Raw genomic sequence first — 26,422 nt, 5'->3', positions numbered from 1 at the left:
ACATGTGGGCGGAGTGACACCTTATATATGACTATATACATGTGGGCGGAGTGACACCTTATATATGACTATGTATACATGTGGGCGGAGTGACACCTTATATATGACTATGTATACATGTGGGCGGAGTGACACCTTATATATGACTATGTATACATGTGGGCGGAGTGACACCTTATATATGACTATATACATGTGGGCGGAGTGACACCTTATATATGACTATATACATGTGGGCGGAGTGACACCTTATATATGTCTATATACATGTGGGCGGAGTGACACCTTATATATGACTATATACATGTGGGCGGAGGGACACCTTATATATGTCTATATACATGTGGGCGGAGTGACACCTTATATATGACTATGTATACATGTGGGCGGAGCGACACCTTATATATGTCTATATACATGTGGGCGGAGCGACACCTTATATATGACTATGTATACATGTGGGCGGAGTGACACCTTATATATGACTATGTATACATGTGGGCGGAGTGACACCTTATATATGACTATGTATACATGTGGGCGGAGTGACACCTTATATATGACTATGCATACATGTGGGCGGAGTGACACCTTATATATGACTATGTATACATGTGGGCGGAGTGACACCTTATATATGACTATATACATGTGGGTCCTCTGCTGGATACTGGATTATTGTCAGGTAGTTTGATGATTCACCACTAGATGGCAGAATCATCCTGAGACACCTGTTATTAATACAGGTAATTTAGCACCAGAGATCACATGGTAAGTGGGTGTGGTCTAATGTGCAATGAACAATCCTCCAATCAACTCCAGACTCCTCTGTCCTCCTCCAATCAACTCCAGACTCCTCTGTCCTCCTCCAATCAACTCCAGATTCCTCTGTCCTCCTCCTCCTCCAGACTCCTCTGTCCTCCTCCAATCAACTCCAGACTCCTCTGTCCTCCTCCAATCAACTCCAGATTCCTCTGTCCTCCTCCTCCTCCAGACTCCTCTGTCCTCCTCCTCCAGACCCCTCTGTCCTCCTCCTCCTCCAGACCCCTCTGTCCTCCTCCTCCAGACTCCTCTGTCCTCCTCCAATCAACTCCAGACTCCTCTGTCCTCCTCCTCCAGACCCCTCTGTCCTCCTCCTCCTCCTGACTCCTCTGTCCTCCTCCTCCTCCAGACTCCTCTGTCCTCCTCCTCCAGACTCCTCTGTCCTCCTCCTCCAGACTCCTCTGTCCTCCTCCTCCAGACCCCTCTGTCCTCCTCCTCCAGACCCCTCTGTCCTCCTCCTCCAGACCCCTCTGTCCTCCTCCTCCAGACTCCTCTGTCCTCCTCCAATCAACTCCAGACTCCTCTGTCCTCCTCCTCCAGACCCCTCTGTCCTCCTCCTCCTCCTCCAGACCCCTCTGTCCTCCTCCTCCAGACTCCTCTGTCCTCCTCCAGACCCCTCTGTCCTCCTCCTCCAGACTCCTCTGTCCTCCTCCTCCTCCAGACCCCTCTGTCCTCCTCCTCCTCCAGACTCCTCTGTCCTCCTCCAATCAACTCCAGATTCCTCTGTCCTCCTCCTCCTCCAGACTCCTCTGTCCTCCTCCAATCAACTCCAGACTCCTCTGTCCTCCTCCAATCAACTCCAGATTCCTCTGTCCTCCTCCTCCTCCAGACTCCTCTGTCCTCCTCCTCCAGACCCCTCTGTCCTCCTCCTCCTCCAGACCCCTCTGTCCTCCTCCTCCTGACTCCTCTGTCCTCCTCCAATCAACTCCAGACTCCTCTGTCCTCCTCCTCCAGATTCCTCTGTCCTCCTCCTCCTCCAGACCCCTCTGTCCTCCTCCTCCAGACCCCTCTGTCCTCCTCCTCCTCCAGACCCCTCTGTCCTCCTCCTCCAGACTCCTCTGTCCTCCTCCAATCAACTCCAGACTCCTCTGTCCTCCTCCTCCAGACCCCTCTGTCCTCCTCCTCCTCCAGACCCCTCTGTCCTCCTCCTCCTCCAGACCCCTCTGTCCTCCTCCTCCTCCTGACTCCTCTGTCCTCCTCCTCCAGACTCCTCTGTCCTCCTCCTCCAGACTCCTCTGTCCTCCTCCTCCAGACTCCTCTGTCCTCCTCCTCCAGACTCCTCTGTCCTCCTCCTCCAGACCCCTCTGTCCTCCTCCTCCAGACTCCTCTGTCCTCCTCCTCCAGACCCCTCTGTCCTCCTCCTCCAGACTCCTCTGTCCTCCTCCAATCAACTCCAGACTCCTCTGTCCTCCTCCTCCAGACCCCTCTGTCCTCCTCCTCCTCCAGACCCCTCTGTCCTCCTCCTCCAGACTCCTCTGTCCTCCTCCTCCTCCAGACCCCTCTGTCCTCCTCCTCCAGACTCCTCTGTCCTCCTCCTCCTCCAGACCCCTCTGTCCTCCTCCTCCTCCTCCAGACTCCTCTGTCCTCCTCCTCCTCCAGACTCCTCTGTCCTCCTCCTCCTCCAGACCCCTCTGTCCTCCTCCTCCTCCTCCAGACTCCTCTGTCCTCCTCCAATCAACTCCAGATTCCTCTGTCCTCCTCCTCCTCCAGACCCCTCTGTCCTCCTCCTCCTCCAGACCCCTCTGTCCTCCTCCTCCTCCAGACCCCTCTGTCCTCCTCCTCCTCCAGACCCCTCTGTCCTCCTCCTCCTCCAGACTCCTCTGTCCTCCTCCTCCTCCAGACTCCTCTGTCCTCCTCCTCCTGACTCCTCTGTCCTCCTCCTCCTCCAATCAACTCCAGATTCCTCTGTCCTCCTCCTCCTCCAGACCCCTCTGTCCTCCTCCTCCTCCAGACCCCTCTGTCCTCCTCCTCCTCCAGACCCCTCTGTCCTCCTCCTCCTCCAGACCCCTCTGTCCTCCTCCTCCTCCAGACCCCTCTGTCCTCCTCCTCCTCCTCCAGACCCCGTCACCTGTCGGGAAGGAAGGGGGGGTGGTCAGTGGTCACTTGTCAGTAAGGATAGGGGGGGCGCCTGTCCGTAAGGAGGGGGAGGAGTCACCTGTCAGTAAGGAGGGGGAGGAGTCTCTTAGGTCACCTGTAGGTCGCGGCTCCTCCCGTCATCCTTTGCGGCAGGCTGCGGTGTCCGTGAGGTAACAGCAGGTCATGTGATCACGGATAGTTGAGGCGCTGCCGGTCATAACATCTGATTAATATGCATTACCCTGGTTAGCCTAGCCCCGCCCCATCCGCTGAATAGGCAGCTCATTTGCATAGCTCCGCCCGGTATAGGTAGCATAGCCCCGCCCCATCTCATAAACTAGCATACTTTCCTTATTAGCCTTATCCCCGCCCTCTGAATATTCATCTCCTCCGTCATTTGCCTATCCCCGCCCCTCCCGCTGAATACCCAGCTCCTCAACCTATCCCCGCCCCACACTGAATACCCAGCTCCTCATTAGCCTTTCCCCGCCCCACACTGAATACTCAGCTCCTCATTAACCTATCCCCGCCCCTCCCGCTGAATTCCCAGCTCCTCATTAGCCTATGCCCGCCCCACACTGAATACCCCGCTCCTCATTAGCCTATCCCCGCCCACACTGAATACCCAGCTCCTCATTAGCCTATCCCCGCCCCACACTGAATACCCAGCTCCTCATTCCCCCTGTCCCCGCCCCTCATTCCCCTGTCCCCGCCCCTCCCACCCCTCATTCCCCTGTCACCGCCCCTCCCACCCCTCATTCCCCTGTCCCCGCCCCTCCTGCTCCTCATTCCCCTGTCCCCGCCCCTCCTGCTCCCCATTCCCCTGTCCCGCCCCTCATTCCCCTGTTCCGCCCCTCCTTCCCCCTGTCCTGCCCCTCCTTCCCCCTGTCCCGCCCCTCCTTCCCCCTGTCCCGCCCCTCATTACCGTGTCCCCGCCCCCGGAGCGGCAGTGCTGGCTGGCGGCCCCTCGTTCGGCCATTTGTATAGCGGCGCAGGGACCCCCGCCCCGGGTATGGCCGGCTGGAAGGACGGCTCGGTGCAGGACAAGTACCGGCTGGTGGTGGTGGGCGGCGGCGGGGTGGGGAAGTCCGCGCTCACCATCCAGTTCATCCAGGTGGGTACCGGCAGGGCCCCTGTGCTGGAATGTGGGGCCCCGGCAGCTGTCATAGATATTGTGGGGAGGATATCCGGGGTCTGGAGCCTCACAGGAGAACTACAACTCCCAGCATGCCCAGGGACAGATCTGTAAGGGGGTGTGGCTAAGACAGTGTTTCCCAACTAGTGTGCCTCCAGCTGTGGCCAAACTACAACTCCCAGCATGCCCGGACAGCCAAAGTCCTTCTTGGCATGCTGGGAGTTGTAGTTTTGCCACAGCTGGAGGCACCCTGGTTGGGAATCACTTTTTGTACATGTGGGGTGATTGCATCCGATCGTCCGTGCTGAGACTTGTAGTCCCATAAGCACTGGCTCCGCCCCCAGTCTTTGTGTCACCTTATTAACATTTCTGTTTAGTAATTTCTCATATTCCTTGGCGACGACCAATATGGCCGCCCTGGTAACCGTCACCGCTTTCTGTGACATTTAGTTTCTTCCAGGTTTCAGTTTTTCTCCATTTTCAGGATCTCTGCTTGTTGTCAGTGATGGAGATCACAACCATGTCAGGGAGCGCAGAACTACAGCTCCCAGCATGCCCTCACAGAGCCCACGGGCTGGGGGTCTCATCTCTTCTGAGGGTTTGTTACAATGTATCGGATTGATGGCACTGGATACAAGTGTCACGGACCCTCTGCTGTGAGACGTTATGGGATGAATATATATATATATGTGTCCCAGTCACTGACATGCAGCAGAGATTGTGAAAAGACAATAGGGCCGCGCTTATCACCACCATCTTTGTTTCCCATAGCAACCGATTGGAGGTCGGCCTTTTCTGATTGGTTGGAATGAGCTGAGATCTGATTGGTTGGAATGAGCTGATGTCTGGTTGCTATGGGCTGAGCTTTGGTTGCAACCCCTTATACTCCTCCCCTCCCCTTATACCTCGCCCCTCCCCTTATACCCCCTCCCCTTCCCTTATACTCCTCCCCTCCCCTTATACTCCTCCCCTCCCCTTATACTCCTCCCCTCCCCTTATACTCCTCCCCTCCCCTTATACCTCGCCCCTCCCCTTATACCTCGCCCCTCCCCTTATACCTCGCCCCTCCCCTTATACCTCGCCCCTCCCCTTATACCTCGCCCCTCCCCTTATACCTCGCCCCTCCCCTTATACCTCGCCCCTCCCCTTATACCTCGCCCCTCCCCTCCCCTTAGACCTCGCCCCTCCCCTTAGACCTCGCCCCTCCCCTTAGACCTCGCCCCTCCCCTTAGACCTCGCCCCTTATACTCTACCCCTCCCCTTCCCTTATACCCCTCCCCTTCCCTTATACCTCGCCCCTCCCCATATACCACTCCCCTTATACCCCTCCCCTTCCCTTATACCCCTCCCCTTCCCTTATACCCCTCCCCTTCCCTTATACCCCCTCCCCTTCCCTTATACCCCTCCCCTTCCCTTATACCCCTCCCCTTCCCCTTATACCCCTCCCCTTCCCCTTATACCCCTCCCCTTATACCCCTCCCCTTATACCCCTCCCCTCCCCTTATACCTCGCCCCTCCCCTTATACCTCGCCCCTCCCATTATACCACTCCCCTTATACCCCTCCCCTTCCCTTATACCCCTTCCCTTATACCCCTCCCCTCCCCTTATACCTCGTCCCTTATACCCCTCCCCTTATACCCATCCCCTCCCCTTATGTTCCTCCCCGTATACCCCTCCTCTTATACCTCTCCCCTCCCCTTATACCTCTCCCCTCCCCTTATACCCCTCCCCTTATACCTCTCCCCTCCCCTTATACCCCTCCCCTTATACCTCTCCCCTTCCCTTATACCCCTCCCCTTCCCTTATACCTCTTCCCTCCCCTTATACCCGGTACCCTCTGTCCTGTGGGTGTGGTCAGCGCCCGGTACTCTCTGTCCTGTGGGTGTGGTCGGCGCCCGGTACTCTCTTTCCTGTGGGTGTGGTCGGCGCCCGGTACTCTCTTTCCTGTGGGTGTGGTCGGTGCCCGGTACTCTCTGTCCTGTGGGTGTGGTCAGCGCCTGGTACTCTCTGTCCCGTGGGTGTGGTCAGCGCCCGATACCCTCTGTCCTGTGGGTGTGGTCAGCGCCCGATACCCTCTGTCCTGTGGGTGTGGTCAGCGCCCGGTACCCTCTGTCCTGTGGGTGTGGTCAGCGCCCGGTACCCTCTGTCCTGTGGATGTGGTCAGCGCCCGGTACCCTCTGTCCTGTGGGTGTGGTCAGCGCCCCGTACTCTCTGTCCTGTGGGTGTGGTCAGCGCCCGGTACCCTCTGTCCTGTGGGTGTAGTCAGCGCCCGGTACCCTGTGGGTGTGGTCAGCGCCCGGTACCCTCTGTCCTGTGGGTGTGGTCAGCGCCCGGTACCCTCTGTCCTGTGGGTGTGGTTAGCGCCCGGTACCCTCTGTCCTGTGGGTGTGGTCAGCGCCCGGTACCCTCTGTCCTGTGGGTGTGGTCAGCGCCAGGTACCCTCTGTCCTGTGGGTGTGGTCAGCGCCCGGTACTCTCTGTCCTGTGGGTGTGGTCAGCGCCTGGTACTCTCTGTCCTGTGGGTGTGGTCAGCGCCTGGTACTCTCTGTCCTGTGGGTGTGGTCAGCGCTCGGTACTCTTTCCTGTGGGTGTGGTCAGCGCTCGGTACTCTTTCCTGTGGGTATGGTCAGTGCCCGATACCCTCTGTCCTGTGGGTGTGGTCAGCGCCCCGTACTCTCTGTCCTGTGGGTGTGGTCAGCACCCCGTACTCTCTGTCCTGTGGGTGTGGTCAGCGCCCGGTACCCTCTGTCCTGTGGGTGTGGTCAGCGCCCGGTACCCTCTGTCCTGTGGGTGTGGTCAGCGCCCGGTACCCTCTGTCCTGTGGGTGTGGTCAGCGCCCGGTACCCTCTGTCCTGTGGGTGTGGTCAGCGCCCGGTACCCTCTGTCCTGTGGGTGTGGTCAGCGCCCGGTACCCTCTGTCCTGTGGGTGTGGTCAGCGCCCGGCACCCTCTGTCCTGTGGGTGTGGTCAGCGCCCCGTACTCTCTGTCCTGTGGGTGTGGTCAGCGCCCGGTACCCTCTGTCCTGTGGGTGTAGTCAGCGCCCGGTACCCTCTGTCCTGTGGGTGTGGTCAGCGCCCGGTACCCTCTGTCCTGTGGGTGTGGTCAGCGCCCGGTACCCTCTGTCCTGTGGGTGTGGTCAGCGCCCGGTACCCTCTGTCCTTTGGGTGTGGTCAGCGCCCGGTACCCTCTGTCCTGTGGGTGTGGTCAGCGCCCGGTACCCTCTGTCCTGTGGGTGTGGTTAGCGCCCGGTACCCTCTGTCCTGTGGGTGTGGTCAGCGCCCGGTACCCTCTGTCCTGTGGGTGTGGTCAGCGCCCCGTACCCTCTGTCCTGTGGGTGTGGTCAGCGCCAGGTACCCTCTGTCCTGTGGGTGTGGTCAGCGCCCGGTACTCTCTGTCCTGTGGGTGTGGTCAGCACCTGGTACTCTCTGTCCTGTGGGTGTGGTCAGCGCCTGGTACTCTCTGTCCTGTGGGTGTGGTCAGCGCTCGGTACTCTTTCCTGTGGGTGTGGTCAGCGCTCGGTACTCTTTCCTGTGGGTGTGGTCAGTGCCCGATACCCTCTGTCCTGTGGGTGTGGTCAGCGCCCCGTACTCTCTGTCCTGTGGGTGTGGTCAGCACCCCGTACTCTCTGTCCTGTGGGTGTGGTCAGCGCCCGGTACCCTCTGTCCTGTGGGTGTGGTCAGCGCCCGGTACCCTCTGTCCTGTGGGTGTGGTCAGCGCCCGGTACCCTCTGTCCTGTGGGTGTGGTCAGCGCCCGGTACCCTCTGTCCTGTGGGTGTGGTCAGCGCCCGGTACCCTCTGTCCTGTGGGTGTGGTCAGCGCCCGGTACCCTCTGTCCTGTGGGTGTGGTCAGCGCCCGGTACCCTCTGTCCTGTGGGTGTGGTCAGCGCCCGGTACCCTCTGTCCTGTGGGTGTGGTCAGCGTCCGGTACCCTCTGTCCTGTGGGTGTGGTCAGCGTCCGGTACCCTCTGTCCTGTGGGTGTGGTCAGCGCCCGATACCCTCTTTCCTGTGAGTGTGGTCAGCGCTCGGTACTATTTCCTGTGGGTGTGGTCAGTGCCCGATACCCTCTGTCCTGTGGGTGTGGTCAGCGCCCGGTACCCTCTGTCCTGTGGGTGTGGTCAGCGCCCGGTACCCTCTGTCCTGTGGGTGTGGTCAGCGCCCGATACCCTCTTTCCTGTGGGTGTGGTCAGCGCCCGGTACCCTCTGTCCTGTGGGTGTGGTCAGCGCCCGGTACCCTCTGTCCTGTGGGTGTGGTCAGCGCCCGATACCCTCTGTCCTGTGGGTGTGGTCAGCGCTCGGTACTCTTTCCTGTGGGTGTGGTCAGTGCCCGATACCCTCTGTCCTGTGGGTGTGGTCAGCGCCCCGTACTCTCTGTCCTGTGGGTGTGGTCAGCACCCCGTACTCTCTGTCCTGTGGGTGTGGTCAGCGCCCGGTACCCTCTGTCCTGTGGGTGTGGTCAGCGCCCGGTACCCTCTGTCCTGTGGGTGTGGTCAGCGCCCGGTACCCTCTGTCCTGTGGGTGTGGTCAGCGTCCGGTACCCTCTGTCCTGTGGGTGTGGTCAGCGCCTGGTACTCTCTGTCCTGTGGGTGTGGTCAGCGCCTGGTACTCTCTGTCCTGTGGGTGTGGTAAGCGCCCGATACCCTCTTTCCTGTGGGTGTGGTCAGCGCTCGGTACTCTTTCCTGTGGGTGTGGTCAGTGCCCGATACCCTCTGTCCTGTGGGTGTGGTCAGCGCCCGGTACCCTCTGTCCTGTGGGTGTGGTCAGCGCCCGGTACTCTTTCCTGTGGGTGTGGTCAGCGCCCGGTACCCTCTGTCCTGTGGGTGTGGTCAGCGCCCGGTACTCTCTGTCGTGTGGGTGTGGTCAGCGCCCGGTACCCTCTGTCCTGTGGGTGTGGTCAGCGCCCGGTACTCTTTCCTGTGGGTGTGGTCAGCGCCCGGTACCCTCTGTCCTGTGGGTGTGGTCAGCGCCCGGTACTCTCTGTCGTGTGGGTGTGGTCAGCGCCCGATACCCTCTGTCCTGTCATCATTGTATCCAGCCAACCATCCTGTACTTCAGACTGATACAATGTAACAAGCGATCAGTAAGGAATTGTCTAGACTGCATACAATAGTAACAAACCCTCAGCTCAGGGACGTTCTTGGTGATTGAAGGGTTACGGGGGCACGGAGTGGCCCCAGCGCTGATGCCATGTTTTTCAGTGGGTGCAGCTGTTGTTGCCCCTCGCTCCCAGCTGTCACTCGCTGACCTCTCACCCCCTCCCCCGACGACGCCATCATTCCGTCCTGTCATTTATATGTTTATCGCGGTTTGTATGTAGACGTGATGCGGATGTAGAGGTGCAGCATTCCCTGAAATGTGGTTCTCCAGCTGTTACAAAACTACAACTCCCAGCATGCCCTGACAGCCTTTGGCTGTCAGGGCACGCTGGGAGTTGTAGTTTTGTGCCATCTTGTAGGAGTTTCCCAGTAGGTATACGTTTTTGTGGTAGGTCGTAAGCTGTGGGTTTGGCGCTTCTGGTCGGCGGTGACCTTGCCGCGGCGCCGTCTCCCTTCGCTGCTCTTCCTGGAACATTGATCCTTAAAAGACAAAGAAATATTAACCAGGGCGATGGGGCGAGGAGCGGGCATTCAGGGTCAGACCCTCCCCCAAAGTGACTTTATTTACATGGAAACCCCAGGTGTGTGCGCTCCCACCAATACCGACAGCGCACGACTGATAGAGCTCATCCTGAGCCTCCTGCTTCATGAATAGAATACCAGGATTGTTGTGATGACTGACACACACTGTATGTATACAGTAAACTCTCCCTTAGAGGACACCTCTCAAGAGCGGACGAAGACCCTCCCACTAGGGGGACAAAACCCTCCCACTAGGGGGACAAAACCCTCCCACTAGGGGGACAAAACCCTCCCACTAGGGGGACAAAACCCTCCCACTAGGGGGACAAAACCCTCCCACTAGGGGGACAAAACCCTCCCACTAGGGGGACAAAACCCTCCCACTAGGGGGACAAAACCCTCCCAATAGAGGACAAAACACTCCCAATAGAGGACAAAACACTCCCAATAGGAGACAAAACACTCCCAATAGGGGACAAAACACTCCCAATAGAGGACAAAACACTCCCAATAGGGGACAAAACACTCCCAATAGGGGACAAAACACTCCCAATAGGGGACAAAACACTCCCAATAGGGGACAAAACACTCCCAATAGGGGACAAAACACTCCCAATAGGGGACAAAACACTCCCAATAGGGGACAAAACACTCCCAATAGGGGACAAAACACTCCCAATAGGGGACAAAACACTCCCAATAGGGGACAAAACACTCCCAATAGAGGACAAAACACTCCCAATAGAGGACAAAACACTCCCAATAGGGGACAAAACACTCCCAATAGGGGACAAAACACTCCCAATAGGGGACAAAACACTCCCAATAGGGGACAAAACACTCCCAATAGGGGACAAAACACTCCCAATAGGGGACAAAACACTCCCAATAGGGGACAAAACACTCCCAATAGGGGACAAAACACTCCCAATAGGAGACAAAACACTCCCAATAGAGGGGACAAAACACTCCCAATAGAGGGGACAAAACACTCCCAATAGGGGACAAAACACTCCCAATAGAGGGGACAAAACACTCCCAATAGAGGGGACAAAACACTCCCAATAGAGGACAAAACACTCCGAATAGGAGACAAAACACTCCCAATAGAGGGGACAAAACACTCCCAATAGAGGGGACAAAACACTCCCAATAGAGGACAAAACACTCCCAATAGGGGACAAAACACTCCCAATAGAGGGGACAAAACACTCCCAATAGGGGACAAAACACTCCGAATAGGAGACAAAACACTCCCAATAGAGGACAAAACACTCCCAATAGAGGACAAAACACTCCCAATAGGGGACAAAACACTCCCAATAGAGGACAAAACACTCCCAATAGAGGACAAAACACTCCCAATAGAGGACAAAACACTCCCAATAGGGGACAAAACCCTCCCACTAGGGGGACAAAACCCTCCCACTAGGGGGACAAAACCCTCCCACTAGGGGGACAAAACCCTCCCACAAGGGGACAAAACCCTCCCAATAGAGGACAAAACACTCCCAATAGAGGACAAAACACTCCCAATAGAGGACAAAACACTCCCAATAGGAGACAAAACACTCCCAATAGAGGACAAAACACTCCCAATAGAGGACAAAACACTCCCAATAGGGGACAAAACACTCCCAATAGGGGACAAAACACTCCCAATAGGGGACAAAACACTCCCAATAGAAGACAAAACACTCCCAATAGAGGACAAAACACTCCCAATAGGGGACAAAACACTCCCAATAGGGGACAAAACACTCCCAATAGGGGACAAAACACTCCCAATAGGGGACAAAACACTCCCAATAGGGGACAAAACACTCCCAATAGGGGACAAAACACTCCCAATAGGGGACAAAACACTCCCAATAGGGGACAAAACACTCCCAATAGGGGACAAAACACTCCCAATAGGGGACAAAACACTCCCAATAGGGGACAAAACACTCCCAATAGGGGACAAAACACTCCCAATAGGGGACAAAACACTCCCAATAGGGGACAAAACACTCCCAATAGGAGACAAAACACTCCCAATAGAGGGGACAAAACACTCCCAATAGAGGACAAAACACTCCCAATAGGGGACAAAACACTCCCAATAGAGGGGACAAAACACTCCCAATAGAGGACAAAACACTCCGAATAGGAGACAAAACACTCCCAATAGAGGACAAAACACTCCCAATAGGGGACAAAACACTCCCAATAGGGGACAAAACACTCCCAATAGGGGACAAAACACTCCCAATAGAGGGGACAAAACACTCCCAATAGAGGACAAAACACTCCGAATAGGAGACAAAACACTCCCAATAGAGGACAAAACACTCCCAATAGGGGACAAAACACTCCCAATAGAGGAGACAAAACACTCCCAATAGAGGGGACAAAACACTCCCAATAGAGGGGACAAAACACTCCCAATAGAGGACAAAACACTCCGAATAGGAGACAAAACACTCCCAATAGAGGGGACAAAACACTCCCAATAGAGGACAAAACACTCCGAATAGGAGACAAAACACTCCCAATAGAGGACAAAACACTCCCAATAGAGGACAAAACACTCCCAATAGGGGACAAAACACTCCCAATAGAGGACAAAACACTCCCAATAGAGGACAAAACACTCCCAATAGGGGACAAAACACTCCCAATAGGGGACAAAACCCTCCCACTAGGGGGACAAAACCCTCCCACTAGGGGGACAAAACCCTCCCACTAGGGGGACAAAACCCTCCCACTAGGGGGACAAAACCCTCCCACAAGGGGACAAAACCCTCCCAATAGAGGACAAAACACTCCCAATAGAGGACAAAACACTCCCAATAGGAGACAAAACACTCCCAATAGGGGACAAAACACTCCCAATAGAGGACAAAACACTCCCAATAGAGGACAAAACACTCCCAATAGGGGACAAAACACTCCCAATAGGGGACAAAACACTCCCAATAGGAGACAAAACACTCCCAATAGGGGACAAAACACTCCCAATAGAGGGGACAAAACACTCCCAATAGAGGGGACAAAACACTCCCAATAGAGGGGACAAAACACTCCCAATAGAGGGGACAAAACACTCCCAATAGAGGGGACAAAACACTCCCAATAGGGGACAAAACACTCCCAATAGAGGGGACAAAACACTCCCAATAGAGGGGACAAAACACTCCCAATAGAGGGGACAAAACACTCCCAATAGAGGGGACAAAACACTCCCAATAGAGGGGACAAAACACTCCCAATAGAGGGGACAAAACACTCCCAATAGAGGGGACAAAACACTCCCAATAGAGGGGACAAAACACTCCCAATAGAGGGGACAAAACACTCCCAATAGAGGGGACAAAACACTCCCAATAGAGGGGACAAAACACTCCCAATAGGGGACAAAACACTCCCAATAGGGGACAAAACACTCCCAATAGGGGACAAAACACTCCCAATAGGGGACAAAACACTCCCAATAGAGGGGACAAAACACTCCCAATAGAGGGGACAAAACACTCCCAATAGGGGACAAAACACTCCCAATAGGGGACAAAACACTCCCAATAGGGGACAAAACACTCCCAATAGGGGACAAAACACTCCCAATAGGGGACAAAACACTCCCAATAGGGGACAAAACACTCCCAATAGAGGGACAATACACTCCCAATAGGGGACAAAACACTCCCAATAGGGGACAAAACACTCCCAATAGGGGACAAAACACTCCCAATAGGAGACAAAACACTCCCAATAGGGGACAAAACACTCCCAATAGGGGACAAAACACTCCCAATAGAGGGGACAAAACACTCCCAATAGGAGACAAAACACTCCCAATAGGGGACAAAACACTCCCAATAGGGGACAAAACACTCCCAATAGGGGACAAAACACTCCCAATAGGGGACAAAACACTCCCAATAGGGGACAAAACACTCCCAATAGGGGACAAAACACTCCCAATAGAGGGGACAAAACACTCCCAATAGGAGACAAAACACTCCCAATAATGGACAAAACACTCCCAATAGAGGACAAAACACTCCCAATAGAGGACAAAACACTCCCAATAGAGCACAAAACACTCCCAATAGGAGACAAAACACTCCCAATAGGGGACAAAACACTCCCAATAGAGGACAAAACACTCCCAATAGGGGACAAAACACTCCCAATAGGGGACAAAACACTCCCAATAGAGGACAAAACACTCCCAATAGGGGACAAAACACTCCCAATAGAGGGACAAAACACTCCCAATAGGGGACAAAACACTCCCAATAGGGGACAAAACACTCCCAATAGGGGACAAAACACTCCCAATAGGGGACAAAACACTCCCAATAGAGGACAAAACACTCCCAATAGAGGGGACAAAACACTCCCAATAGAGGGGACAAAACACTCCCAATAGAGGGGACAAAACACTCCCAATAGAGGGGACAAAACACTCCCAATAGGGGACAAAACACTCCAATTTCATTCCCTCTTTATCCCCCATGTGTCAGTTAATTCTGCCTTGTGCAAAATCATCCCCCCCCCCCTCCCCCCCACACCTCATCACTTTTCCCCTTCCCTCCTCCTCCTGGTGTTCTTCTTACCTGGCCAGCAGGCTCAGGTGCAGGGCTCTCAGCGGTTTGATGGTCTCCAGATGTCCTCTGCGCTGGACTTACTGAGAGCAGCAGATATGTCAGGAGCATCAGCCTTACAGTAAGTGCAGCGCAGATGACATCTGGAGAGCATTAAACCGCTGAGAGCCCTGCACCTGAGCCTGCTGGCAGGGTAAGAAGAAGAACAGGGGGAGGAGGGATGGGGAAAAGTGATGTGGGGTGGGGGGATGATTTGTAACAGGGCACAGGGGGAATAAAGTGGCACAGGGGGTGGTAAAGAGGGGGTGACATATTTGCACAGAGTAATAAAGGGGGGGGGGGTGATTCAGCACAGGACACAAGGGGATGAAATGAAATGGGGGGAGGGATAAGGGGAGATTAAATGGCACTGTAAGATTCTCCTGTAATATCACTTTTTAGCATGTTTTATAGGTGATTACACTCTGGAGTGAGGACAGGACAATATTTCATAATTTAGAAAGATTTTTGAGCCTTTTTTCCCAATAGGGGACATCTCTCAATAGGGGACATCTCTCAATAGGGGACATCTCTCAATAGGGGACATCTATCAATAGTGGAAACGGTTTCTTTTTTTTTTTCTCTGTGAGTATCCGCTATTGGGAAATTCTATTGTACACATAAACACGCATATATACATGTCCGTGATGACCCGACCTCTATGATGACATCATAAGTGAGGACCCGACCTCTATGATGACATCATAAATGATGACCTGACCTCTATGATGACATCATAAGTGATGACCTGACCTCTATGATGACCTCATAAGTGATGACCCGACCTCTATGATGACCTTATAAGTGATGACCCGACCTCTATGATGACATCATAAGTGATGACCCGACCTCTATGATGACATCATAAGTGATGACCCGACCTCTATGATGACATCATAAGTGATGACCCGACCTCTATGATGACATCATAAGTGATGACCCGACCTCTATGATGACATCATAAGTGATGACCCGACCTCTATGATGACCTCATAAGTGATGACCCGACCTCTATGATGACATCATAAGTGATGACCCGACCTCTATGATGACATCATAAGTGATGACCCGACCTCTATGATGACATCATAAGTGATGACCCGACCTCTATGATGACATCATAAGTGATGACCCGACCTCTATGATGACCTCATAAGTGATGACCCGACCTCTATGATGACCTCATAAGTGATGACCCGACCTCTATGATGACATCATAAGTGATGACCCGACCTCTATGATGACATCATAAGTGATGACCCGACCTCTATGATGACATCATAAGTGATGACCCGACCTCTATGATCACATCATACGTGATGACCCGACCTCTATGATGACATCATACGTGATGACCCGACCTCTATGATGACATCATAAGTAATGACCCGACCTCTATGATGACCTCATAAGTGATGACCCGACCTCTATGATGACCTCATAAGTGATGACCCGACCTCTATGATGACATCATAAGTGATGACCCGACCTCTATGATGACCTCATAAGTGATGACCCGACCTCTATGATGACATCATAAGTGATGACCCGACCTCTATGATGACATCATAAGTGATGACCCGACCTCTATGATGACATCATAAGTGATGACCCGACCTCTATGATGACATCATAAGTGATGACCCGACCTCTATGATGACATCATAAGTGATGACCCGACCTCTATGATGACATCATAAGTGATGACCCGACCTCTATGATGACATCATAAGTGATGACCCGACCTCTATGATGACATCATAAGTGATGACCCGACCTCTATGATGACATCATAAGTGATGACCCGACCTCTATGATGACATCATAAGTGATGACCCGACCTCTATGATGACATCATAAGTGATGACCCGACCTCTATGATGACATCATAAGTGATGACCCGACCTCTATGATGACATCATAAGTGATGACCCGACCTCTATGATGACATCATAAGTGATGACCTGACCTCTATGATGACATCATAAGTGATGACCCGACCTCTATGATGACCTCATAAGTGATGACCTGACCTCTATGATGACCCGACCTCTATGATGACATCATAAGTGATGACCCGACCTCTATGATGACCTCATAAGTGATGACCTGACCTCTATGATGACCTGACCTCTATGATGACATCATAAGTGATGACCCGACCTCTATGATGACATCATAAGTGATGACCTCTATGATGACATCATAAGTAATGACCCGACCTCTATGATGACATCATAAGTGATGACCTGACCTCTATGATGACCTCATAAGTGATGACCTGACCTCTATGATGACCTGACCTCTATGATGACATCATAAGTGATGACCTCTATGATGACCTCATAAGTGATGACCTGACCTCTATGATGACCTGACCTCTATGATGACATCATAAGTGATGACCTGACCTCTATGATGACATCATAAGTGATGACCTGACCTCTATGATGACATCATTCTTCTTACTCTGAATATTTACTGTGAATGAAGGAGATTTTCCCCTAAACCATAAATAAATAAGAGAATAAAAAAAATATCCGCCCGTTTCTTAGCTTCATCTGATCCTGAGAAAGTTGAGTGACACCCAATATAGCGGTCAGTACAGCTCCCCGGCCTCGTTGCTCCAGTATGGGTGGAATTGGCGCGGTCACCATATTATCTGTCTCCCAGGAATGGACGGAACTGAAGACTCCAGAGAATTCTCTATAAAATGTCAGAGCTGACCAAACACTTCCCACAGCTGAGGGTTTGTTACAATGTATCAGTGCAGACAATCCTCTCTATCTCCACCAGACACTGGTGTAATTAGTGGTTTGGTTTTCTGGTGCAGTGTGTCAGTACAGGACGCTCCTCCTCACTTTCTCTTTGTATTTCGGGTGATGTTATTTCAGGTCACAATGGTCGTCCAGGAAATGGTTAATGTTATAATTATCCGGTGCTGGTTCTCAATGTGATCTCTCTGGTTTTCTCACACTTTGTATCTTGCTCGCACGCTCTATCGTCCATTCGCTCACTCTTTAGCTTGCTCTTTTACTTACTTTTTTCCCCACTCTCTTGCTCACTTGTTTGCTCACTTTCTCCCATGTTTCATGTTCTCTCTTTCTCTTTGCGCGCTCACTTTCTTCCTAGCTATTTTGTTAGATTGCTCTCTTGTTCAGTTTCTCTCTTACTCGCTTGCTTTCCTGTTTGCTCACTTTCTCTCGTTCAGTTGCTCTCTTATTCGCTTGCTTTCCTGTTTGCTCACTTTCTCTCGTTCAGTTGCTCTCTTATTCGCTTGCTTTCCTGTTTGCTCACTTTCTCTCATTCAGTTGCTCTCTTATTCGCTTGCCTTCTTGTTTGCTCACTTTCTCTCGTTCAGTTCATGTTCTCTCTTTCTCTTGTTTGCGCGCTCACTTTCTTGCTAGCTATTTTGTTAGATTGCTCTCTTGTTCACTTTCTCGCTTGCTTTCCTGTTTGCTCACTTTCTCTCTTGTTCAGTTGCTCACTTATTCGCTTGCTTTCTTGTTTGCTCACTTTCTCTCATTCAGTTGCTCTCTTATTCGCTTGCTTTCTTGTTTGCTCACTTTCTCTCATTCAGTAGCTCTCTTATTCGCTTGCTTTCCTGTTTGCTCACTTTCTCTCATTCAGTTGCTCTTATTCGCTTGCTTTCCTGTTTGCTCACTTTCTCTCATTCAGTTGCTCTCTTATTCACTTGCTTTCCTGTTTGCTCACTTTCTCTCTTATTCGCTTGCTTTCCTGCTTGCTCACTTTCTCTCTTGTTAGCTTGCTTTCCTGTTTGCTCACTTTCTCTCTTGTTCAGTTGCTCACTTATTCGCTTGCTTTCCTGTTTGCTCACTTTCTCTCTTACTCGCTTGCTTTCTTGTTTGCTCACTTTCTCTCATTCAGTTGCTCTTTCTCTCATTCAGTTGCTCTCTTATTCACTTGCTTTCCTGTTTGCTCACTTTCTCTCTTATTCGCTTGCTTTCCTGCTTGCTCACTTTCTCTCTTGTTAGCTTGCTTTCCTGTTTGCTCACTTTCTCTCTTGTTCAGTTGCTCACTTATTCGCTTGCTTTCCTGTTTGCTCACTTTCTCTCTTACTCGCTTGCTTTCTTGTTTGCTCACTTTCTCTCATTCAGTTGCTCTTTCTCTCATTCAGTTGCTCTCTTATTCACTTGCTTTCCTGTTTGCTCACTTTCTCTCTTATTCGCTTGCTTTCCTGCTTGCTCACTTTCTCTCTTGTTAGCTTGCTTTCCTGTTTGCTCATTTTCTCTCTTGTTCAGTTGCTCACTTATTCGCTTGCTTTCCTGTTTGCTCACTTTCTCTCTTACTCGCTTGCTTTCTTGTTTGCTCACTTTCTCTCATTCAGTTGCTCTCTTATTCGCTTGCTTTCCTTTTTGCTCACTTTCATTCAGTTGCTCTTATTTGCTTGCTTTCTTGTTTGCTCACTTTCTCGTTCAGTTGCTCTCTTATTCGCTTGCTTTCTTGTTTGCTCACTTTCTCTCTCGTTCAGTTGCTCTCTTATTCGCTTGTTTTCTTGTTTGCTCACTTTCTCTCATTCAGTTGCTCTCTTATTCGCTTGCTTTCTTGTTTGCTCACTTTCTCTCTTACTCGCTTGCTTTCTTGTTTGCTCACTTTCTCTCGTTCAGTTGCTCTCTTACTCGCTTGCTTTCTTGTTTGCTCACTTTCTCTCGTTCAGTTGCTCTCTTATTCGCTTGCTTTCTTGTTTGCTCACTTTCTCTCGTTCAGTTGCTCTCTTATTCGCTTGCTTTCCTGTTTGCTCACTTTCTCTCGTTCAGTTGCTCTCTTATTCGCTTGCTTTCCTGTTAGCTCACTTTCTCTCATTCAGTTGCTCTCTTATTCGCTTGCTTTCCTGTTTGCTCACTTTCTCTCATTCAGTTGCTCTCTTATTCGCTTGCTTTCCTGTTAGCTCACTTTCTCTCTTGTTCAGTTGCTCTCTTATTCGCTTGCTTTCCTGTTTGCTCACTTTCTCTCTCGTTCAGTTGCTCTCTTGTTCGCTTGCTTTCCTGTTTGCTCACTTTCTCTCATTCAGTTGCTCTCTTATTCGCTTGCTTTCCTGCTTGCTCACTTTCTCTCTTGTTCGCTTGCTTTCCTGTTTGCTCACTTTCTCTCTTGTTCGCTTGCTTTCCTGTTAGTTCACTTTCTCTCTTGTTCAGTTGCTCTCTTATTCGCTTGCTTTCCTGTTTGCTCACTTTCTCTCTCGTTCAGTTGCTCTCTTATTCGCTTGCTTTCCTGTTTGCTCACTTTCTCTCTCGTTCAGTTGCTCTCTTATTCGCTTGCTTTCCTGTTTGCTCACTTTCTCTCATTCAGTTGCTCTCTTATTCGCTTGCTTTCCTGCTTGCTCACTTTCTCTCTTGTTCGCTTGCTTTCCTGCTTGCTCACTTTCTCTCTTGTTCGCTTGCTTTCCTGTCAGCTCACTTTCTCTCTTGTTCACTTTCTCTCTTGTTCAGTTGCTCACTTATTCGCTTGCTTTCCTGTTTGCTCACTTTCTCTCTTGTTCGCTTGCTTTCCTGTTAGCTCACTTTCTCTCTTGTTCACTTGCTCTCTTGTTCGCTTGCTTTCCTGTTAGCTCACTTTCTCTCTTGTTCAGTTGCTCTCTTGTTCGCTTGCTTTCCTGTTAGCTCACTTTCTCTCTTGTTCACTTGCTCTCTTGTTCGCTTGCTTTCCTGTTAGCTCACTTTCTCTCTTGTTCAGTTGCTCTCTTGTTCGCTTGCTTTCCTGTTTGCTCACTTTCTCTCTCGTTCAGTTGCTCACTTGCTCGCACTTATGTTTGCTTGCTCTCTTGCAGGTTTTCACTGACTGACTTTCTCTACCTTTCTTGACTCCCTCTCTTTCTCATCCTCTATCTTACTTGCTCTTTTGCTCTTGTTTGTTCACATTCTCATTTTTTTGTTTTCTTCATCTTTTTCTCGCTCTTTTTCTTGCGCTCTAGTGGTCTTGGTTGTCACTTTGCCAGATTACTCACTCAGAAACTACTTGTGCTGCGGGGGGTGAGTGTTGTAGTAAACACCTGATCCCCCTCATACTCGTACAGCACAGACCGCCACCGCAGCCTTCCTATAATTACTAATAAATCGCATTGGGGGAGGGGCGATGTTGACGATTAACTGCGCGCTGTATCGGAGGACTGCGTCACCTGTCCATATAATCTGAGCGCGACCTCTGAGGTGACTGCGGTATTAATGAAATAAACAATAATGCATAAGAAATTATAGGAAAAAATTAACATGTGACGTCCTGAAACCTGAAGGGCCAGTATGAATGACACTCCAGAGCTGCACTCACTATTCTGCTGTTACATCCTGTCTTATCCTCCAGAGCTGCACTCACTATTCTGCTGTTACATCATGTCTTATCCTCCAGAGCTGCACTCACTATTCTGCTGTTACATCATGTCTTATCCTCCAGAGCTGCACTCACTATTCTGCTGTTACATCATGTCTTATCCTCCATAGCTGCACTCACTATTCTGCTGTTACATCATGTCTTATCCTCCAGAGCTGCACTCACTATTCTGCTGTTACATCATGTCTTATCCTCCATAGCTGCACTCACTATTCTGCTGTTACATCATGTCTGATCCTCCAGAGCTGCACTCACTATTCTGCTGTTACATCATGTCTGATCCTCCAGAGCTGCACTCACTATTCTGCTGTTACATCCTGTCTTATCTTCCAGAGCTGCACTCACTATTCTGCTGTTACATCATGTCTTATCCTCCAGTGCTGCACTCACTATTCTGCTGTTACATCATGTCTTATCCTCCATAGCTGCACTCACTATTCTGCTGTTACATCATGTCTGATCCTCCAGAGCTGCGCTCACTATTCTGCTGTTACATCATGTCTTATCCTCCAGAGCTGCGCTCACTATTCTGCTGTTACATCATGTCTTATCCTCCAGAGCTGCACTCACTATTCTGCTGCTACATCATGTCTTATCCCCCAGAGCTGCACTCACTATTCTGCTGTTACATCATATCTTATCCTCCAGGGCTGCACTCATTATTCTGCTGTTACATCATGTCTTATCCTCCAGGGCTGCACTCACTATTCTGCTGTTACATCATGTCTGATCCTCCAGAGCTGCACTCACTATTCTGCTGTTACATCCTGTCTTATCTTCCAGAGCTGCACTCACTATTCTGCTGTTACATCATGTCTTACCCTCCAGTGCTGCACTCACTATTCTGCTGTTACATCATGTCTTATCTTCCAGAGCTGCACTCACTATTCTGCTGTTACATCATGTCTTATCCTCCAGAGCTGCACTCACTATTCTGCTGTTACATCCTGTCTTATCCTCCAGAGCTGCACTCACTATTCTGCTGTTACATCCTGTCTTATCCTCCAGAGCTGCACTCACTATTCTGCTGTTACATCCTGTCTTATCCTCCAGAGCTGCACTCACTATTCTGCTGTTACATCCTGTCTTATCCTCCAGAGCTGCACTCACTATTCTGCTGTTACATCCTGTCTTATCCTCCAGAGCTGCACTCACTATTCTGCTGTTACATCCTGTCTTATCCTCCAGAGCTGCACTCACTATTCTGCTGTTACATCCTGTCTTATCCTCCAGAGCTGCACTCACTATTCTGCTGTTACATCCTGTCTTATCCTCCAGAGCTGCAGTCAGTTGTGGTGGTCACATCCTATAACCCAGTATAATGCAGTACACTCTAATACCGCCACAATCTGCAGAGTCCCTAAAGCAGTGAGGCTGTGGCTGCAGCTTCAGATGTGACTGGAGTCGGTGTAGTAGACGGATTTGTCACTGCTGCGATGCCTTCAGCCTGATGTCACCCGGGATCCTGGCAGCGTCTCAGGTAGTGAAGTCATTCTGCATAGTATTCATACCCCCAGGCATCGTCTGCATCTCTGTGATGTCATCAGAGGGTTAACCCCGTGTGAGCTCCGCCAATGACTGCCCCTACACCTCAAAGGAACAGGGAGGGAGGGACAAAATATTCCTGTTTAATAACTCTGCTTGTTGTCAGTGAATGGAAACTACATTGTCTGCAGCCTGAAAATAACTATAGAAACCATCAAAGCTGAGAGTTATATCAGTACTGGAGCGTTATAAGAGGAGCGGCTGATATCACATATGATGTAATATATAGAGATTATATCAGTACTGGAGCGTTATAAGAGGAGCGGCTGATATCACATATGATGTAATATATAGAGATTATATCAGTACTGGAGCATTATAAGAGGAGCGGCTGATATCACATATGATGTAATATATAGAGATTATATCAGTACTGGAGCGTTATAAGAGGAGCGGCTGATATCACATATGATGTAATATATAGAGATTATATCAGTACTGGAGCATTATAAGAGGAGCGGCTGATATCAGTCACATATGATGTAATATATAGAGGTTATATCAGTACTGGAGCGTTATAAGAGGAGCGGCTGATATCCTCACATATGATGTAATATATAGAGGTTATATCAGTACTGGAGCGTTATAAGAGGAGCGGCTGATATCATCACATATGATGTAATATATAGAGGTTATATCAGTACTGGAGCGTTATAAGAGGAGCGGCTGATATCACATATGATGTAATATATAGAAGTTATATCAGTACTGGAGCGTTATAAGAGGAGCGGCTGATATCACATATGATGTAATATATAGAGGTTATATCAGTACTGGAGCGTTATAAGAGGAGCGGCTGATATCATCACATATGATGTAATATATAGAGGTTATATCAGTACTGGAGCGTTATAAGAGGAGCGGCTGATATCAGTCACATATGATGTAATATATAGAGATTATATCAATACTGGAGCGTTATAAGAGGAGCGGCTGATATCATCACATATGATGTAATATATAGAGATTATATCAGTACTGGAGCGTTATAAGAGGAGCGGCTGATATCAGTCACATATGATGTAATATATAGAGATTATATCAGTACTGGAGCGTTATAAGAGGAGCGGCTGATATCAGTCACATATGATGTAATATATAGAGATTATATCAGTACTGGAGCGTTATAAGAGGAGCGGCTGATATCATCACATATGATGTAATATATAGAGATTATATTAGTACTGGAGTGTTATAAGAGGAGCGGCTGATATCAGTCACATATGATGTAATATATAGAGATTATATCAGTACTGGAGCGTTATAAGAGGAGCGGCTGATATCACATATGATGTAATATATAGAGATTATATCAGTACTGGAGCGTTATAAGAGGAGCGGCTGATGTCACATATGATGTAATATATAGAGGTTATATCAGGACTGGAGCGTTATAAGAGGAGCGGCTGATATCACATATGATGTAATATATAGAGGTTATATCAGTACTGGAGTGTTATAAGAGGAGCGGCTGATATCACATATGATGTAATATATAGAGATTATATCAGTACTGGAGCGTTATAAGAGGAGCGGCTGATATCATCACATATGATGTAATATATAGAGGTTATATCAGTACTGGAGCGTTATAAGAGGAGCGGCTGATATCATCACATATGATGTAATATATAGAGGTTATATCAGTACTGGAGCGTTATAAGAGGAGCATCTGATATCATCACATATGATGTAATATATAGAGATTATATCAGTACTGGAGCGTTATAAGAGGAGCGGCTGATATCATCACATATGATGTAATATATAGAGGTTATATCAGTACTGGAGCGTTATAAGAGGAGCGGCTGATATCATCACATATGATGTAATATATAGAGGTTATATCAGTACTGGAGCGTTATAAGAGGAGCGGCTGATATCATCACATATGATGTAATATATAGAGGTTATATCAGTACTGGAGCGTTATAAGAGGAGCGGATGATATCACATATGATGTAATATATAGAGATTATATCAGTACTGGAGCGTTATAAGAGGAGCGGCTGATATCACATATGATGTAATATATATAGATTATATCAGTACTGGAGCGTTATAAGAGGAGCGGATGATATCACATATGATGTAATATATAGAGGTTATATCAGTACTGGAGCGTTATAAGAGGAGCGGCTGATATCATCACATATGATGTAATATATAGAGGTTATATCAGTACTGGAGCGTTATAAGAGGAGCGGCTGATATCACATATGATGTAATATATAGAGGTGATATCAGTACTGGAGCGTTATAAGAGGAGCGGCTGATATCACATATGATGTAATATATAGAGGTTATATCAGTGCTGGAGCGTTATAAGAGGAGCGGCTGATATCACATATGATGTAATATATAGAGGTGATATCAGTACTGGAGCGTTATAAGAGGAGCGGCTGATATCATCACATATGATGTAATATATAGAGGTTATATCAGTACTGGAGCGTTATAAGAGGAGCGGCTGATATCATCACATATGATGTAATATATAGAGATTATATCAGTACTGGAGCGTTATAAGAGGAGCGGCTGATATCACATATGATGTAATATATAGAGATTATATCAGTACTGGAGCGTTATAAGAGGAGCGGCTGATATCATCACATATGATGTAATATATAGAGATTATATCAGTACTGGAGCGTTATAAGAGGAGCGGCTGATATCACATATGATGTAATATATAGAGATTATATCAATACTGGAGCGTTATAAGAGGAGCGGCTGATATCATCACATATGATGTAATATATAGAGATTATATCAGTACTGGAGCGTTATAAGAGGAGCGGCTGATATCACATATGATGTAATATATAGAGATTATATCAATACTGGAGCGTTATAAGAGGAGCGGCTGATATCATCACATATGATGTAATATATAGAGGTTATATCAGTGCTGGAGCGTTATAAGAGGAGCGGCTGATATCAGACACATATGATGTAATATATAGAGATTATATCAGTACTGGAGCGTTATAAGAGGAGCGGCTGATATCACATATGATGTAATATATAGAGATTATATCAATACTGGAGCGTTATAAGAGGAGCGGCTGATATCATCACATATGATGTAATATATAGAGGTTATATCAGTACTGGAGCGTTATAAGAGGAGCGGCTGATATCACATATGATGTAATATATAGAGGTTATATCAGTACTGGAGTGTTATAAGAGGAGCGGCTGATATCATCACATATGATGTAATATATAGAGATTATATCAGTACTGGAGCGTTATAAGAGGAGCGGCTGATATCACATATGATGTAATATATAGAGGTTATATCAGTACTGGAGCGTTATAAGAGGAGCGGCTGATATCCTCACATATGATGTAATATATAGAGGTTATATCAGTACTGGAGCGTTATAAGAGGAGCGGCTGATATCATCACATATGATGTAATATATAGAGGTTATATCAGTACTGGAGCGTTATAAGAGGAGCGGCTGATATCACATATGATGTAATATATAGAAGTTATATCAGTACTGGAGCGTTATAAGAGGAGCGGCTGATATCACATATGATGTAATATATAGAGGTTATATCAGTACTGGAGCGTTATAAGAGGAGCGGCTGATATCACATATGATGTAATATATAGAGGTTATATCAGTACTGGAGCGTTATAAGAGGAGCGGCTGATATCATCACATATGATGCAATATATAGAGGTTATATCAGTACTGGAGCGTTATAAGAGGAGCGGCTGATATCACATATGATGTAATATATAGAGGTTATATGCGTACTGGAGCGTTATAAGAGGAGCGGCTGATATCACATATGATGTAATATATAGAGATTATATCAGTACTGGAGCGTTATAAGAGGAGCGGCTGATATCATCACATATGATGTAATATATAGAGGTTATATCAGTACTGGAGCGTTATAAGAGGAGCGGCTGATATCATCACATATGATGTAATATATAGAGGTTATATCAGTACTGGAGCGTTATAAGAGGAGCGGCTGATATCACATATAATGTAATATATAGAGATTATATCAGTACTGGAGCGTTATAAGAGGAGCGGCTGATATCACATATGATGTAATATATAGAGATTATATCAGTACTGGAGCGTTATAAGAGGAGCGGCTGATATCATCACATATGATGTAATATATAGAGATTATATCAGTACTGGAGCGTTATAAGAGGAGCGGCTGATATCATCACATATGATGTAATATATAGAGGTTATATATCAGTACTGGA

At 49.0% G+C, this 26,422-nt stretch overlaps 1 protein-coding gene across 1 annotated transcript in view; it reads left to right on the top strand.

Moving 5' to 3' along the window:
- The first annotated feature begins 3,816 nt into the window (after positions 1 to 3,816).
- Positions 3,817 to 26,422, top strand: part of RRAS2 (RAS related 2) — a 63,633-nt gene continuing 41,027 nt past the window's right edge. Inside the window, exon 1 of the mRNA XM_056554296.1 lies at positions 3,817 to 4,012. Coding sequence (XP_056410271.1) covers positions 3,911 to 4,012 — 102 coding nt within the window. The 5' untranslated portion in view covers positions 3,817 to 3,910. The remainder of the gene's footprint in view (positions 4,013 to 26,422) is intronic.

The sequence above is a fragment of the Hyla sarda genome, unplaced genomic scaffold, assembly GCF_029499605.1.
Source record: "Hyla sarda isolate aHylSar1 unplaced genomic scaffold, aHylSar1.hap1 scaffold_66, whole genome shotgun sequence".
NCBI classification, from domain to species: domain Eukaryota; kingdom Metazoa; phylum Chordata; class Amphibia; order Anura; family Hylidae; genus Hyla; species Hyla sarda.
The sequence above is the reverse complement of the archived record's forward strand: the minus strand, read 5'-3'. Positions and strand labels throughout refer to the sequence as shown.